Source organism: Sorex fumeus, unplaced genomic scaffold (genome assembly GCF_029834395.1).
Source record: "Sorex fumeus unplaced genomic scaffold, SorFum_2.1 ptg000014l, whole genome shotgun sequence".
Classification (NCBI taxonomy): Eukaryota; Metazoa; Chordata; class Mammalia; order Eulipotyphla; family Soricidae; genus Sorex; species Sorex fumeus.
Genome location: NW_026606071.1, coordinates 15,342,407 through 15,359,579, shown reverse-complemented (window position 1 = coordinate 15,359,579; position 17,173 = coordinate 15,342,407). Strand labels below are relative to the sequence as shown.

The 17,173-nt window shown below is 36.0% G+C and overlaps 1 protein-coding gene and 1 pseudogene across 1 annotated transcript in view; one reads left to right on the top strand and one right to left on the bottom strand.

The window, feature by feature from the left end:
- The window catches only part of PLCL1 (phospholipase C like 1 (inactive)), a 372,506-nt gene that overhangs the window by 46,047 nt on the left and 309,286 nt on the right, over positions 1 to 17,173 (bottom strand). Inside the window, exons 4-5 of the mRNA XM_056111653.1 lie at positions 3,101 to 3,176; positions 897 to 1,006 (exon numbers count right to left, since the gene is read on the bottom strand). Of these exons, the coding sequence (XP_055967628.1) occupies positions 897 to 1,006; positions 3,101 to 3,176 (186 nt within the window). The remainder of the gene's footprint in view (positions 1 to 896; positions 1,007 to 3,100; positions 3,177 to 17,173) is intronic.
- Positions 10,260 to 10,818, top strand: LOC130021129 (ADP-ribosylation factor-like protein 1; annotated as a pseudogene).

Genomic DNA, 17,173 nt, shown 5'->3' with positions numbered 1-17,173 from the left:
GTTTCAGAAATATGTTTCAATACCAATCCTTTCACCAGAGTCTGCTTCCCTCCACTAACACCGCCCCTCTCCCCTCCTTAAACCTGCCTTTTGCCAGCCACCCACCTACCTCCCTCTATGAGAGGGACTTTTTTGCTTTTATAAACTTTGACACTGTGGTTTATAGTACAGTTGCCAATAGGGTCTCATGCATAACACTTTACTACCTTTTCTTTTCTTTTTGGGTCACACCCAGTGATGCACAGGGATTACTCCTACCTCTGTGTTCAGGAATTACCCCTGGCGGTGCTCAGGGGACCATATGGGATGATGGGAATTGAACCCGGGTCGGCCCTGTGCAAGGCAAATGCCCTACCCACTGTGCTATCACTCCAGCCCCAACACTTTACTACCTTTTAATCCACTCTAGTCTTTCCAACTGAACACTTCCCATCTCCATTGTTATAATGGTCCCTTCTCTATCCACTCCCCCTAATACAAGTCACATACTTCCCAACTGAAGACCAGTTCTCATGGTCTTTGTTTCTGTTTTCTCTGGGTACCAAATAACTCATACTGGATACTTTTCCAACATTTGGCATTATCCTTCCACAAGCAAAAAGAGCCATCTTAACTTGAGGAGCAGTGTTCTTGTGGGTAAAAAAACAAAAAACAAACAAAACTCAACAACGCATCCATCAGGCACTAAAATTGGATCATGCTGTCCACTGCTTTCACTCTCGGACTCATAACCCTGCTCAGTTCCAGGCTGCATACTCCTATTACTAAAAGCATGAACCTGGTTAAGAGGCAACACAGTTAAACATTCAAATATCTGTTTTCAACAACTAGCACTTCTCTATTCATTGAAGATAAGAGGGGAAAGGAAGCAAAGCACGCGTGGGTATTTAATATACCTTTAATACGGTTATGTTCCATGCAAAGCTCTCTGTTGCCTTGTTGAGTTTTCTTCCTTTCAGGCCTTCTTTTGCCCCCAGATTATGAAGTTCCTCATGGAACTCCATCCCTTTTAAAAGAGAACATGCAAGATGTCAGTAGAATTTTTTAAATGGGCATTTTATTATAAAAGTTATTTCTAATTACTCATCATTTCTCTCATAACTTTAAAAATGCTGCTTAAATTCTCTTTCCTACTCTTTTCTTTGCATCAAAGGACTGTTCCCAGTGGAAACTAGTATAATAATCATCAATGAATTAGGCTAAATTTTATTTTAAAAAGTGAGAAGTCATAAACACATGAGGACTTAAGAAAAAAACTCTTCCAATAGTTGAAATACATCATGTTTAACCTCTGCCCAGTTTTTAAATAAAATGATATAACGTGTGAAGTCTAACCATATGTGATGTGTGCACATTTCTTTTTTACTTATAAAATATACATAGATCTTGAAAATATTCCCTGGAGATAGGTAACAGTAATTAGCTAATGTTGAGTAAAATTTAAATATATTGTAAAAATAGCATTCCTGGATACACTGAAATGTTTCAGATTTGGAAATGGCCTTAAAGTTATTTTTTAACTAAACCATTTTCTCAATTTAAGTACTATTTTAAAAAGTATCCATCATATGCTTCTTCAGCCTTTGTCTTAGCACTTCAGGGATAGGAATCACACTTTCTGAGCAACAATTTCCATCTTTGAAATGCTATGCCTGATACTGAGACAAAAATGTCTCTTCCTGGAACTTCTACCCTTAGTATTATCTAGATCCAAGGCAATAAGGTCTATTCTCCACAGGACAATACTTTAAGTTTTTAAATAAAGATATTTAATACAGTACATAGATTATTCTCTTCTGAATATTGTACTGGGTTTCTATTGTTTCTTCATTAAGAATGACATCCAGAAAGATAGTATAATGAGAAGGGTGTTCGCTTATGTAAAAGACCCAGGTTTGATCCATGGTACTCAATCACTGCCAGAGGTAAACCCTGAACACAGAGCTAGGGGTAAGCCCTAAGGAGTAAGGAGTAAGCCCACTGTTAGATGTGGTCCCAAAACAAAAGAAATGTTGTGGGGCTGGAGGGCTAAGTACACTTGTAAGGCACTTGTACTGTATGTAGCTGCCCCAGATTCAATCCTCAGTGTTTCATATGACAGTAAGAACAGAGTGATCTCTCAGCACAGAGCCAGGAGTAAGCCCTGAACACAGCTGAGTCTATCCCTTTCCCAAAATAACCAAAATATGTAGGAATAAAACTCCTATAAGATACATCAAAACACCACTTCTTATCATTTACCTCCAAACACAGAACCATTAATATAGACAACTATATTGCAGCACTTAGTACAATAGCCAAGATACGGAAATAACTCAAATATACAACAACAAATGAATGGATATGAAGTTGTGGTATCGATACATGGTGGAATAATATGCAGTTGTTAGAATAAAATCATGTAATAAACCATGACATAGATGGAACTAGAGTATCATGCTGGTGAAAATTCCTTAGAAATATAGGTCTAGATAAAAAATAATCTCTCTTATACATGATATATAAAAGATAGAGGTCAGAGGTAACAGAACTGGAGGGTTTATCTAGAGAACTGACTTTATGGGAGAGGAGTTTGTAGGTGGGGTGGTGAATGGGAAGAAACTTTTATAGAGGGAAGCAGGTACCTGGTGGTAGGTGTGGTTGGTGTTTTGACAATGTATGTATGAAACTTTCATTTCACTGTTGTAAACCACAGTATCTCAACAAAAAAGTAATAAACAAAATTAAATTAAAATGAGGACTACTAAATGAGGTAAAAGACTATAAAAGTAATAGGATTGTGGTTCAACTTATAAAGATGAAGTGGGAAATTTGAGACCATAGCTTCAACATCCGTAATAAAATGTTTTCATAGGTTGCCAAGCTGGAAAAAATAAAACCAGAAACACTCACCCTTCTAGAGATCTACATTTCCCATTCTATATACATAAAACCCACTTACCATCATCGAGATTTCTTCTTTACCAAAATTTTTAGTGTACGTCAAACTATTTAAACAAAGGCACAAAACATTTTAAATTTAAAAGTACACAAAATGTTTATGTTAATATTCCAGTAATCATTATTAAATTTTCTAAACAAAAAGTGGGGAAAAGGTTACCTGCTTTCTGACATTGAACAATCTTTTCCTGGACTGAGTCTGCCATTTCTATGAGATACCGGCTCTCTTGAATCATCTGTCACAAGATAAATATTAGGAAGGTAGTTGTCAGAAATTGTTATCCTAACACATTAAAAATACAACATAAAGACCTAAGTTATACTGCATTAAAAAATGGAGAAACATGAAAGCAGCCTTACACACACATGGAAGAAGGAAGAATCTGCACTATTCATTCAAATACTGCAACCATAATCACCAACTTTATGAGTTATTTCAGTTAGGTAACAAATATCAGAACAGTAATTTCAGATAAATAAATGTTAATTGAATAAACACACACACATTCTATTAGTTCAATATCACATTCACTAGTACCTCTTATTCCATCCTAACACCCCAAATTTTCCTCAGCATCAAAATAGGGTGATATTGGAATGACAGCAATGAGATCCAGAATGGGGAGTTTATTTGAGATAAACTAAAAGGACAACTGAATACCCAGATCGTATGTTAGATCTGGGTGGTAGATACATGGTCCTACTCTGGAAGGGTTCCAGTTCCAGTGATAACGAAGAAAGGATAGATCATATTTAAGAGCCACCAATTCAAAAATGTTTGTAGGCAATGACATGAAAATGGTTGCCCTTTCCCTTCATGTTTGGGTAGAAGGCAAATATTTTCAAGTGGCAATTAATATGCAGAGAGGAAATAAATCAGTTCTTTTGAGATAGAAAAATGTTTGTGTGTAAATAAGGGGTGAGATGATAACAAGCAAAGAAGTTGTAATTAAAAAAATGATTGGAGCATTTTTGAAGAAAATAAACCAATGGTAAAGTAACACTTCCTGAATGTCCAGGCTCTCTTCAACACTCAATAAATACTTTCCCATTTCATCTGAATATCCAGGGTATTTTTCTGTTGGATTGGTATTCTGAAGTGCATTCAAAGTATAATCCAAACTATACCTCATAGGTCTTAAGTAAGACACTTTTCTTCCATTACAATAAAATGCTACTGAATGGGTTACAATCTTTTTAAATCACTTTCAAATATAAAATAATTTATGACTATCAATTTTCATATAAAAATAAAATAACCATTTTTAGTGCTACTATTGCTGTATTAGCCCTTGCCCCAACCGTTATAATCAGTCCCTTCACTTAGAATATGCTATCTGCTGACAATCTGATACAGGAGTTGATTTAAAAAAAAAAAAAAGTAGAAATAGCTAAGACCTTCCATAGTAATTCTCTTGCCTTTTCTTCTCCTTTCTTTTTTTTTTTGGGGGGGGGTCATACCCGGCAATGTACAGGGGTTACTCCTGGCTCATGCACTCAGGAATTACTCCTGGCGGTGCTCAGGGGACCATATGGGATGCTGGGAATCGAACTTGGGTCAGTCGCATGCAAGGCAAATGCCCTACCCACTGTGCTATCGCTCGAGCCCCTTCTTCTTCTTTCTCTTTTCTCCTCTCCTCTTGTCTGTTTCATCCAGACACTTAGGCTCAAGCCTTATGACCTCTTTGCCTCCACTTCTTCCTAAAAGTGGGTCGCCACATCCTGTAAGTCGCCAAATCATATCTTTTTCACCACTTTTATCCCTCTTATTCTTTTGCTCCCTCCCTCATCATAGAATTCATAGAATTCTTAGTTTATGCCCTATTCTCAATTCATGAAAATCTTTCAAATTCTAATTATCCTTCCAGATAGAAAGCTAAATCAAACCTTTAAAAATATCAGTTTCCACAAAGACACTTAGAAAAAAGCTGAAGATATTGAATCACCAGGGAAAAAACATCTGAAGTAAAAGGAAGAAACTCATTACGAAAAGTATCATAAATATAAAACACCTGGAAAGCAAAAGATAAAATGGCAGTAATTGACCTCAAACATGAATTGTCTCTGATTAGAAAAATAGATAAAAATGTAGATTTTATCCATATTATGCATAAAGAAACTAATGTCCAATATTAATACAATTCTATATTTATAATAGAAGATTTTGATAAGGTATTTACAGCCAACAACATAGAGAAAAAGGCAACAATTACTATACTAGATAAAAAAAAGTTGGTGGAAAGGCTGGAATGATCATGCCGCCAGTAGGACATTTGCCTTGCACACAGCCTACCTGGATTTCATCACTGGTGCTACATGTGGTCCCCTGAGTACCATCAGGATTGACCTTGAGCACAGAGTCAGGAATAATCCCTAAGTACTGCCAAGTATAGTCCAAAAATAACGACAACAAAAAAGAAAGCATGGCAGATATACTCAAAGAAATATGAGTCATGCCTTTCCAGAGGATGGAATTTAAGGAGATTATGTTAAACAAAATGCCAGGAAGTAAAAAACAACTAATTGAATCATTTTATTCAAACTGAACTATAAATAACCAACGCCAAAAAAACCTGAGAAAATACAACAAAAATAACTCTCAGGCTTTGTGAAAGACAGGCAATTGGAGGAAAGAAAAAAGAAGGACATTGGAAGGAATGGGTGGATAGATGATTTTGAAAGCATGATGGTGTCTAAATTTGGTGGTGGATACAGTGAGTATTACACATTAAAAGGAATATAAAGTCATGCTCCTGAATTCATTATTTTACTATTAGACACTAATAAATCAATAAAGTTAAATAGATATTTCATGCTATATTTCATCCCCCTTTTCTAATGCTCCACCCTTCTATCTCCAGAGTAGCCAAAGTAACTTTCTCAAAATCTCTTTGAGATACTCAGAGGAGGGTTTCAATTCCTGCTTCCTTGTTGCAGATTCTGCCAATTCCCACTTTTCTTCTCCAAAAATACGACATTCCAAATCATCTTTCATAAGCATAGATAATACTGGTTGCTACCTGTTTTGCCATTTTATTCTATATTGAATAAAGTAAAAATAATTTCATCTAGAATTGAGTCTTTTCCTCAGTAGTCTTTTCATCTATTTCCTCCAGTTCTCCTATGTCCTGAATTATTTTGTACACTCCCTAATTGTCCCTTTCTTCACACACTTATTTTATAGAAGTATATGTACCTATGCTCACTGCAGCTCTATTCACAATGGCCAAATTCTGGAAACAACCCAATTATCTATGAACAGATGAACAGATAAAGAAACCCTGCTATAAATTCAGGATGGAGTACTACTCAGCTATAAGAAAAGATGAAATCATGCAATATGCCACTATATGGATGGAACTAGAGGATATTATGCTAGGTGAATTCGGTCAAAAGAAGAGGAACAAGTACAGGATGATCTCACTCACAGGTGGATATAAAGAAACTTATAAGGCAATACCAAATAGCCAAAGGGAACAGAACCTGAGAACTGGCCCATAGAACTGAGTTTACCGAGGAAGGTGGGTATGGAGAGGAGGAGTACATGAATCATTGGTATAGAAAAGTTGACACTTTGGTGGTGGGTATGGTGTAAGAACCATACAACCTGGTATGGTATAAGAACCAAGCACATTAGCAATATTGCAATAATGTTAATGCCTCAATAAAAATTGAAAAGCAAGACAGAGAAGTCTTATAAGGCTACTGCTCCTAGTCAAAATCTCATTAGACCTCAAAGCTCACTTCAATGTCCTTTCTTATTTTGGTGTGCTGACTGCTGCTCTCCAAATTTCTAGAACATTCTCTTTTGGTTAGTGTTTTTTTAATTTTTTTTAAAAAATTGGAGAGTTTTAAGCATTTTTATTGTTTAGGTAAAACGGTTACAATAGTGTTAACTTGTGTGGTTTTGATGAACAAAGTCACTGAAATTTTACCACCTCCAATGTACTTACGACCGTCACTGTCTCTATGTCAGCCCAGTCCAGGCCCATTTTCCTCTTCCTCCCCTCCACTGCTTGATAATGTTAGTTTTGCATTCAAAGGCCAAGAATTTATCCTTTGTTATATAATGTTCATTCCCTTATTATATTACAGATGAGTTATATCATCTAATATTTGTTCTTATCTCTTTAGTTACATCTATCTTGTAACAGATAACAAGATTTCATTCTTTCTTTTTTTTGATTGTATATAAGAGATGTCTCTGTTTTCTTTTCTTTTTTCTAAATTTTTTTATTAGTGAAACACCATGAGGTACAGTTATAGACTTATACAATTTTGTGCTTAGGTTTCAGTTATACAATGATCAAATACCCATCCCTCCACCAGCGGCCATCCTCCACCACTATGGGTTCCAGCATCCCTCCCACCTCCCATCCCCCCTGTCCCACCCTGCCTCTGTGGCAGGCATTCCCCCTTGTTCTCTCTCTCTCTTCTTTTGGGTCCTGCGTTTTGCAAGAGAGGCATTGAGTGGCGATCATGTTTGGTCTATAGTCTACTTTCAGCATGCTTCTCCCACCCTGGGAGGATCCTCCCAACACCCTTTATTTGGTGCTCTCTTCTCTATCTGAGCTTCCTTTTCCCCTAGCACGTGTGGCTGGACTCCAAGTCATGGAGCAAAATTCCTGGTACTAATCTCAGCCTCTCCAGGGTGTTAGTCTCCCATTTTGTTGCTTTATGTTCCCCAGATGAATGCAATCTTTCTGTGCCTATCCCGCTCTTTCTGACTTATTTCGCTTAACATGATACTTTCCATGTAGTACAATCTGTATAGGAGTCCACCGTTTATACATACCACAACTCTTTCACTATCGGTAGGAAAGTTACCTGGTTGAGCTCCTGTGGAATACAGCATGGGAATATCTTTTAAAACTATGAATATAGTTTTTTTTTTCATGACCCTATGTCCCACTTGTAGGCATATGTTTCAATTTAAAAAATTAATTCAAATGATGCTTGCACACTAATGTTCATTTAAGCACTAATTATAATAGACAAGAACACAATTAGAATTATGTAAACAATTCAAATGCCCAATGACAAATTAATGAACAAAGAAGTTGTGGTATATATAGAATTTCTTGGTTTTATATTAAATTATAATTAATTACTTCAATATCTTCAACCTCTGCTTCCCCAGTAAATTGTAATTCCAGTTGACTTTATATCCTTAATTCATTTATTTATATAATCACCCTCTCCTTATCTTGTTTTATTATACTTAGCTCTTCTATATAATTATTGAATAAAATATTTTACTTATTAATCACTTCTAAAACCTGTAATTATTTCTCAAACTCTAATATTTGTTTGTCTCTAGCCTCTTTTTGCTAGATATCTTCATTTCTCTACAATCTTATGTGCTATTGATTCTCATTTACATTGGGCTCTAAAAATATAAACATAAATCTCTAAACAAAATCACCTCTTACAGAATATACAATCTTCATACATAAGAAGATTAAATAAAATTTAACCTTTATTTCTTATTTTCTGTAAAATGCATTCAGGAACAATGCATATAACCAAACCTATAAAACAAGTTCTCACCCAATAAATATTTGTTGACCCAACAGGATATAAAGTTTCTGTGTATCCTGTTGTTTAACATACCACATCACAAAGTAATATCAAGTATTATTTAACCTTCAAAACAAAATAGTATCCATTTAAACTTCAAAATCTTTAAGTAATAGAAATCACAACTTTACTCAAAGTTTCCAATTATTAATATTCTCAAATCTTTAAAGCATTGCTTTTATGAACATTACTCAAAAGATCATCTTTTTTCTCTTCAACTTGATAATGCTCCATTATATTTAGCAAATACTTTTATTCTATTTTTTGTCAGCTTTTAATTATTAGTATATGTAGAGAAAACATGGAGAATAGAGTATGGGCAAAATGTACCAACAAGTCCAAGTCACTCTGAAATCAAGAATTTAAACCTTTTCTCCTAGCTAAAATAATATAAGTTGTTAGGAAGAAAAAATAGTCAGTTTGAATTTTTCCTCATCTCCAGGTCTCATGACATATCGTGACATGAATAAAATATAAAGTACAAAAGCCAGTGAGAGAAAATGAGAAATATGTCCTCAAATTATCTCCCAGCCAGATAGGAAGAACACTTAGCCAGTCAAGACAGGGTCAACTTCATGGACAGAAATCTCTCATAGAGGGTGATTTACATATCTCAAGTTTCTGAGATCCAATACCTTTTACCTCTTATAATAACACAAAGAGAAATTCTTCAATTTTTGTCATATGAATATCTCCTAATGGGTCTTCTTTCCTTGCCATGGTTTTGATTCAAAAACGTACAGAAGACTTACCCAGATAAAGGTTGGCTTACCTTATATATTAAAAATGTATTTCTAAGTAGAGATGTGTAAATTTATAATTTGAGCTCAAAATCATGTATCTAAAATTAAAACTTTGAAATGAATAATATTGATTCTATGCAGACATATTAAATTATATATCCTATGTGAAAAAAATAGCTTCCAGCTCTACTCAATAAGTATATAAGTAATTTCTTAGGATCATTGCAAAGTCAATGTAACTAATTGCACTGAAAAGATGAAATTTCATGATATCATAACTCCTAAATCTCCCAGAGACTTCAATTTCCTCATGATTATCTAAATTCGTAGAATCAGAAAACTTTATATTTAGAAGTCACTTAATCAACTACCATGGACAAATGCTATAATGAAAAATGTGTTCCCAAAATTGACTTGTCGGAATTCATAAAGTTAGTTCAATAGTTTATGCTAGAATCTAGGCATTCACAAGGAGCATATCTAAGCTTATCAGTTATTCTGTGAATCTAACAGTAAATGTAGAATTTTTGTTGCAGTTCAAGTTTGTAATAAACATTTAATAAAGTAGAATTCATCAAATATTGTTAAGATGAATTTTTAACATCACTCTTTGCTTCTCACTCCATGTATAACTCATAAAATACATTGACCATTATAGACAATCTTTTTATGAACTCTAGAGGAAAAACATGCACTTGATTTTTCTAATGCTTTTGCAGGAGAGAGCTGGGAAATTTGGAAAGACAATTATTTGAGAATATGTGAGTTAATAAAATGTCCAGTCTGCTCTAGACTAATTTGTGCTCTCCCTTTAAGATTCTAAGATAACTGAGAAGTCCTATGTAGAAGTTGCTGGCCTACTGGGGTGTCCTTGGAAAGTGCCCCAAGCCAAAGCCCGAGGCCACAGTTAGCCTAGCTGAGGCAGCTGGCACTTGGGTGCAAACAGAAGTCCTTGTTGCAGCCAGGGTGGTGTGACAATCCATGAGGGCAGGCACCATGTTGGCCTTTTCCTCAAGTATTTTGTCTAATCTTTTTGGAACCCGGGAAATGAAGATTTTAATTTTAGAACTAGATGGAGCAGGAAAAATTACAATTTTGTACAGATTAAAGATTGGAGAAGTCATTACTACAATTCTGACCATTATATTTAATGTTGAGACAGTAGCATATAAAAATCTTCAATTCCAAGTCTAGAATTTAGGAGGACAGATAAGTATAAGGCCGTACTGGAGATATCATTATTCTAATACAGATGCTGTTATATATGTAATAGACAGTTGTGACCGAGACCAAATTGGCATTTCCAAATCAGAATTGGTTGCCATGTTGGAGGAGGAAGAGCTAACGAAAGCTGTTTTAGTGGTGTTTGCAACTAAGCAAGACATGAAACAGGCCATAGCTCCCTCAGAGATGGCAAATTTGCTTGAGTTACCTGCTTTGAAGGGACCAAAAATGGTAAATATTCAAAACATCTGCAACCAAAGACACTGGTCTTGATGAGGCCATGGAATGGTTAGTGGAAAGAGTAGACAGTTCCATCACATCTCTGAAATAAAGACTACATCAACACAATCCAGTGGCAATGGTCACATGTGTCACACTACTGTTCAAGCTGTATTACAAGCGTGGCAGTCAGTTAAGTACAGGACTGCCACATTTGTAATACTACACTGCTCTGTAGCACTCCCGTTGTTCATTGATTTGCTCGAGAGGGCCCAGTAACATCGCCATTGTGAGACTTGTTGTTACTGTGTTTGGCATATTGAATACGTCACGGGTAGCTTGCCAGGCTTTGCTGTGCGGGCAAGATATTCTTGGTAGCTTGCCGGGCTCTCCGAGAGGGGAGGAGGAACCAAACCTGGGTCGGCCGGGTCGGCCGTGTGCAAGGCAAACATATATAAAAGAATAAGGAGTAGAGGGGCAACTTACCTTGATTGAACAAACTGAATGTCTGTTCAGTATAACATAAAATTCCTTCCTTGCTTTCTTGTGTTAAGGCATATATTCTGTTCATATGAAATTCTTATTCAAATTCAGTTTTATTAAAGAATATACACTTAGTGAGGATGAAAATTAAAGAATTTAAGGTCATTAAGCTATCTATTACCTTCTTTCTAATCAAAACAGTAAATTTTAATTCTTTGATTCTATAATGGCTCATCTGTCCAGATTGTATAAAATAAGATTTTACTTTCATCCAACTTAAAACATTTTAGGATCTGCTGTTACACATAAATTTTATAACTGGAATAAAAGCAGATTGTCTTTATTATTAAGTTTCTTAAAATTTCTCAGATAGAAAATCATCAAACTATCAGACAGAATAGCTAATAGACTAGCATATTTAACTTTTAAATAAAGTCAGTAATATATCGAGACTGTTGATTTTCCATGAACGGGGAACACACATAAGGTCAGAACATTTGAAAGCCTACTGAAAATTCACTCCTTTGGTGTATGTGACAAAGTATCCTCTGTTCTGGAACTAGCTCTTAGTCACATTTGTGAGCTTGGTATATAATGGCATAGGACAAGAAAACTCACACAAAAGGAAATTTGTGTCCATATCCATGACAGTGATGGGATCTACCTAATTTCAGTGAGCTTCTTATAGAAAGAGATATTACCTTTTCTTTTATTCAGTTATTAAGTTTCTTAAACAACTGTCAGCTCTATCTTGATTAATCACAAGCTACGTTGATTTGTAACCAGAAATGGTTAAAATTCAGCTCATTCAAAAATTAGCACATAACTAACCTTCTGGGCTGGAGCGATAGCACAGCAGGTAAGGCATTTGCTTGCACGCGGCCCACTCTGTCAGCTCAGGTTCGATTCCTCCACCCCTCTTGGAGAGCCTGGCAAGCTGCCGAGAGTATCTCGCCCACACGGCAAAGCCTAGCAAGCTACCCAGGACATATTCAATATGCCAAACACAGCAGTAACAACAAGTCTCACAATGGAGACGTTTCTGGGCCCGCTCGAGCAAATCCATAAGCAATGGGAGGACAGTGCAGTGCAGTGCAACTAACCTTCTTGATCTGTCTCCAGAATTTTCAGACCAGATTAAAAATCACAGGTTTTTAACTAAAAGTGTTGCAAGAACTCAAGTACTCAGGAATGCAAAGGGAATTTTGAGGGCATGTGCACAATGTTCCACAAAGAAGCCAACATGAAATACTTGTTTATTGATATATCTCTGATATCCAGAGTCCTTGCAACCCTGGTACCAAGTGGAAATTTTCCCATTCATCAAGATGTTGACAATTCCCTCGTTATGCAGAAAGATCTGCCAGGAGACATGACTACACCCACGAGTGGAAGAGGTCTCGATGTACTGTGCACATCTTGTTTTTAAACAACCAGTTCTGGTTGGGCACATGCCAGCAGGCTATTTTTCTCCCTGGGCTCCATTTCTATACAAGCAACATTCTTCGTGAAATGTAAACCACCATGAAGTTTCACAGAAACTTCACAATGAGAATGATGGTGGGAGGAAGGTTTCCATCACTGAGTGACTTTAGATTTAAATGAATATCTATAGAAAAAAAAGCTATCACTGACATATCTACAGTTTTTTCATGTCCTGAGGCTCAATGGACTTAGGTAATAATACTAATATGAGAAAGTCTGCAATCCAAACCACTATGCTTTGGTTAAGTGTGATATCTGCCTCTGTGCTGCTTCCATTGGGAGAGATTAAGGGTAGTAATTCACTACTTTTCTGCTAGATTCCTAGTCACGGGAACTGCTTCACAAAGCACACCAAAACTGACTAAGTAAAAGATTAAATAACCCTTGACTCATGTTCCCTAGTTGTTTTGATTTCTTCTTTATCTTCATAAAATCTGTTGCTTTTACTATAGTAATCTTTTAACTTTTATGTTAATGTTAAATAATCCAGGACAGAAGTCACCTTCAGAGAACACTTTCAGGTTTATTTTTTACAGCTCTAATCCATCTTGAAAGCAATCTTCAAAACATTAACTACCCCCAAAGTTTTGATATTAATTGAAATGTGTGGGTTCAAATTAATTAAAGTGTAGAGTTCAAAATAATAAGCAAATATTTTCTGACATTTTGTGGAAAAGTGGAAAGGAAAGAATATTAGAAATGCTAAAAATAAGCTATTTTTAAAAATCTTTATATAGACTGTATCTAAACTTAATAAAAAGATTATATGGCATTATCTTTTGAAATTATTTGCAAATAAAATTCTTCAGATAATAGAGTAGAATTAGAGGGGAAAGTGACTCCAAGTCACAGTGAAAAGTACATCAAAGTTCTCAAGGTAGGGACCTATATCCTATCCAGCTCAGAACATAAAACATTATCTGTTCCACTCTTAACCCAGCACATCTCTTCTCTTTTCCTTTGTAGATGTAACTCTGTCCTTCACATCAGGACTTCTCATCCTTCATGGACAAACATTGTGCCTAGTACCATTACTTCTACACTTAGACCTACACCCCATCCCCAACTGCCCCTTGCAGAGTAACAGTTGTCCAAAATGTATTTATTGAGCTGACTCATCAAAATCCCAAAGACTTAGAGTAACATATCAAAAGAGAAATGTGGATTTGGAAGTAACTGATATACTTTCTTTCTATCTCTTTTCATTGTTATTTCTTTTCTTCCAAAAAGTTGTCATGCTTTATATGACAACTTTTTGAACTAAGATCTTTCTCTGTTTATTCACCATTATATTGCACAGAATTCACTAAAGTTCTTTATACATGACATCTATCAAATGTCCTAAAAACAATCAATAGATGTATCTTTTCTTTTACTAAGGTCAATTTTGCATAGAGGGTGGAACAAAGAGCAAAGCTTGTGTTAGAAAAGATGAAGTCATGAAATTTACATACAAGTGGTACAATATGGAAAGTATCATGCTAAGCGAAATGAGTCAGAAAGAGAGGGATAGACATAGAAAGATTGCATTCATCTGGGGGATATAAAGTAACAAAGTATGAGATTAATACCCAAGAATAGCTGAGATCAGCACCAGGAGGATTACTCCATAACTTAGAGGCCAGCCGGGTATCCTAGAGGAAAGGGCGGTTCAGATAGAGAAGGGAGCACCAAATAAAGGATGTTTGGAGGATCCTCCCAGGAGGGGAGATGCATGTCGAAAGTAGACTATGGACTGAACATGTTTGCCACTCAATGCCTCTTTTGCAGACCACAACACCCAAAAGGAGAGAGAGAACACAGGGGATTGCCCTGCCACAGAGACAGGGGGGGATAGGGGGATGGGGGTGGGGGGATATTATCCATGGTGGTGGAAAATGGGCACTGGTGGAGGGATGGGTATCTGATCATTGTATAATCGAAACCCAAGCACAAAAAATTGTAAATCTACAACTGTACCTCATGGTGTTTCACTAATAAAAAAAAAAAAGAGCAAAGCTTGGGTTAATGAAGAGAAAAGTGGATGTAGAAGGCATTTAAATGGTACAAAATGGAAAGATAAAGGATGGAGATTAAAATTAGAGTTGAAAATAAGTGAACTTGACAGAGTAAGCTAGTCCAAACAAAGGAATAGGAAATGAGGTTGGCAAAATAGGTAACACTGATGGGAGAAGTCTTTCCACGCTCAGTTAAAAACTAGGTATAGGGCTTACTATCTTAAGTTTGTGTTTTCCCTTCTTAAACATGTATCTCTCTGGGTTTTTGTTTTTGCTTGCTTGTTTTTCAAGCCCATGTTTTCTATTGAACCCTCTCTGTCTCTCTGCCTCTGTCTTTCTGATTGTCTGACTGTCTGTCTGTCTGTCTGTCTGTCTCTGTCTGTCTCTCTTTCTCGCTTTGTCTTTCTTTCTCTCTCTCTTTCTCCTCACACCCCTCTAACTTTCTTTCAATAAAAATTATTTTCTTCACCATTCTGTCTTTTCCTGTAATTCTTGTCTTCAAGAGATGGTGCAGGGTCTGGGACTGGCAAGTAGTGAGAGTCCATGCAGTATAGGTGCTTGGAGCCGACTTTACCAATACTGATTCACGCTAGGCATTTTCTTGCTCCCCACTTTACCAGCCATCTGAAACAATTCCACCATCAATGTATAAAGCAACAGACAACAGACATATTGATATTATGGAGAAACAAACCAGGATCATCCCCTGCAGCCATGATTCTGAGCTAAGGCCTCTGCACCAGGAAAGACAACTACTCAACTCAACACACAGTAATTTGTATGCAAAGGTAAACAAAAGGAGAAAGCAGAGGAATTTGCCACAAAGGGTAGCATACACATGAAGCAACAATCAAAAAAATAAATACATAAATAAAGCATAGAATTTAGGGAATAATTATATCAGTCATTGATGAAAAGAAAGGTTGAGACAAGCTGAAAGATTTTAGAAACTTAAAAAAAATTATACAGGTAAAGAGTATGGCCAGAAGTGTTGCTATGTCAATAGAAATGAAACAAAAAAATACAAAGAAAAGGCAATGGGTCCCAATGACAATGAAAAGTAAGTAAAAAGATCTTAATGGAATTAATAGTAGGTAGATATAGATCATATTAAGTGATCTGAAAGACCTGAAGAACATTGGCAAGATGGTATTATATCATGTTTTTGCATTGGTCACAAAGGTAAAAAAAAAAACTATAAAATAAAAAATAAACCAGATTTTTGACCAATTAGATTTCTGTCATTTGTTCTTGGGTTATCTTGGTGATCCTGTAATTGAATGTAGAAGTGTGACTCAAGAAAAATGTTACAGGTGGGGCTAGAGATGGGTTTTTTAATATTAAATTTGTGCCCATAGTAATCTTGTAGAAAAAACAAATTTCAGTCTTTTGAAGAAAAATTATGATGGTATCCCAGTGAAATCAGAAAAAAAAATCCCAATATAATCACCGACTCTATACTATAATCTTGAATTAAATTGTAATCAGATCATAATCACAGACTTGCAGACCGGGGATGGGCCTTATCAGGCTGCTTTCCTTGAACGTGAGCATGCAGAAAAGTTTGCTATACCTGACACATCATGTAACTCAGAGGCTTATTGGGTTTTATTGAGATAAACTCAATAGATGTTTCTAAAACTAAATATCTTCATTCCTGTGTCATAATAATATTAAGTGAATTGTCCCTGTAAGAAATTTTCAAGAACCCAATATTAAGATGAATTCTTAAATAAATATAAGAAAGCTATATTTCATTCGCAAACATAATGTTTACTACGTAAACAATCTTAAAATATTTAATCATGACTTTATAATTCTATTTCTCAACTTTATCACTTGATCACTTGCCATCCCGTTACTCATTGATTTGCTCGAGCAGGAGCCAGTAACGTCTCTATTCGTCCCTGTCACGTGCTAATGTAGCCCAATGTTGTCTGCTTGCTCTAGAAACACGAGAAGCCTCAAACCGTTCATTCAGAGTCTTGACGAAGAAGTCTGACCATCTTGTAGGCGGGCAGCCACACGATCTGTTGATGTCCCGTGGAATCCAGTTGGAAACTGCTCTAGTTCAGCGGTAGTCTCTAAATCGCATTACATGTCCAGCCCATCTGGTTTTCGAACCTTGGCAAATGAGACAGCGTCCCTGATTCTTGATCGATCATCAACAGAGGTTGGAAATCCGGATTACTTCTCTCACTTGAGTGAAGTGTCATACTCCATGCATAGCTCTTTTGATACTATTTCATATTTCCCCACTTAAAAATATGAAATTCCAACTAGAGCAGTGCTGTTAGGTCTTCTGAACCCCCACTCTCAGAGCATAATGGAAAAAAAAAACTCCCAGACTGCAATAAAGGAACAAGTCACTTAGAAATGGTGCAATGATTTTTAAGTTTGTTATAACTTAATTTTGTTGTACCTCAGGTTCTTGTCCTCAAGTAGTCAAGATTGAAAGCAAGATACTGGAGAGCAAATAGCCAAATTCAGAAAAGACTTTAT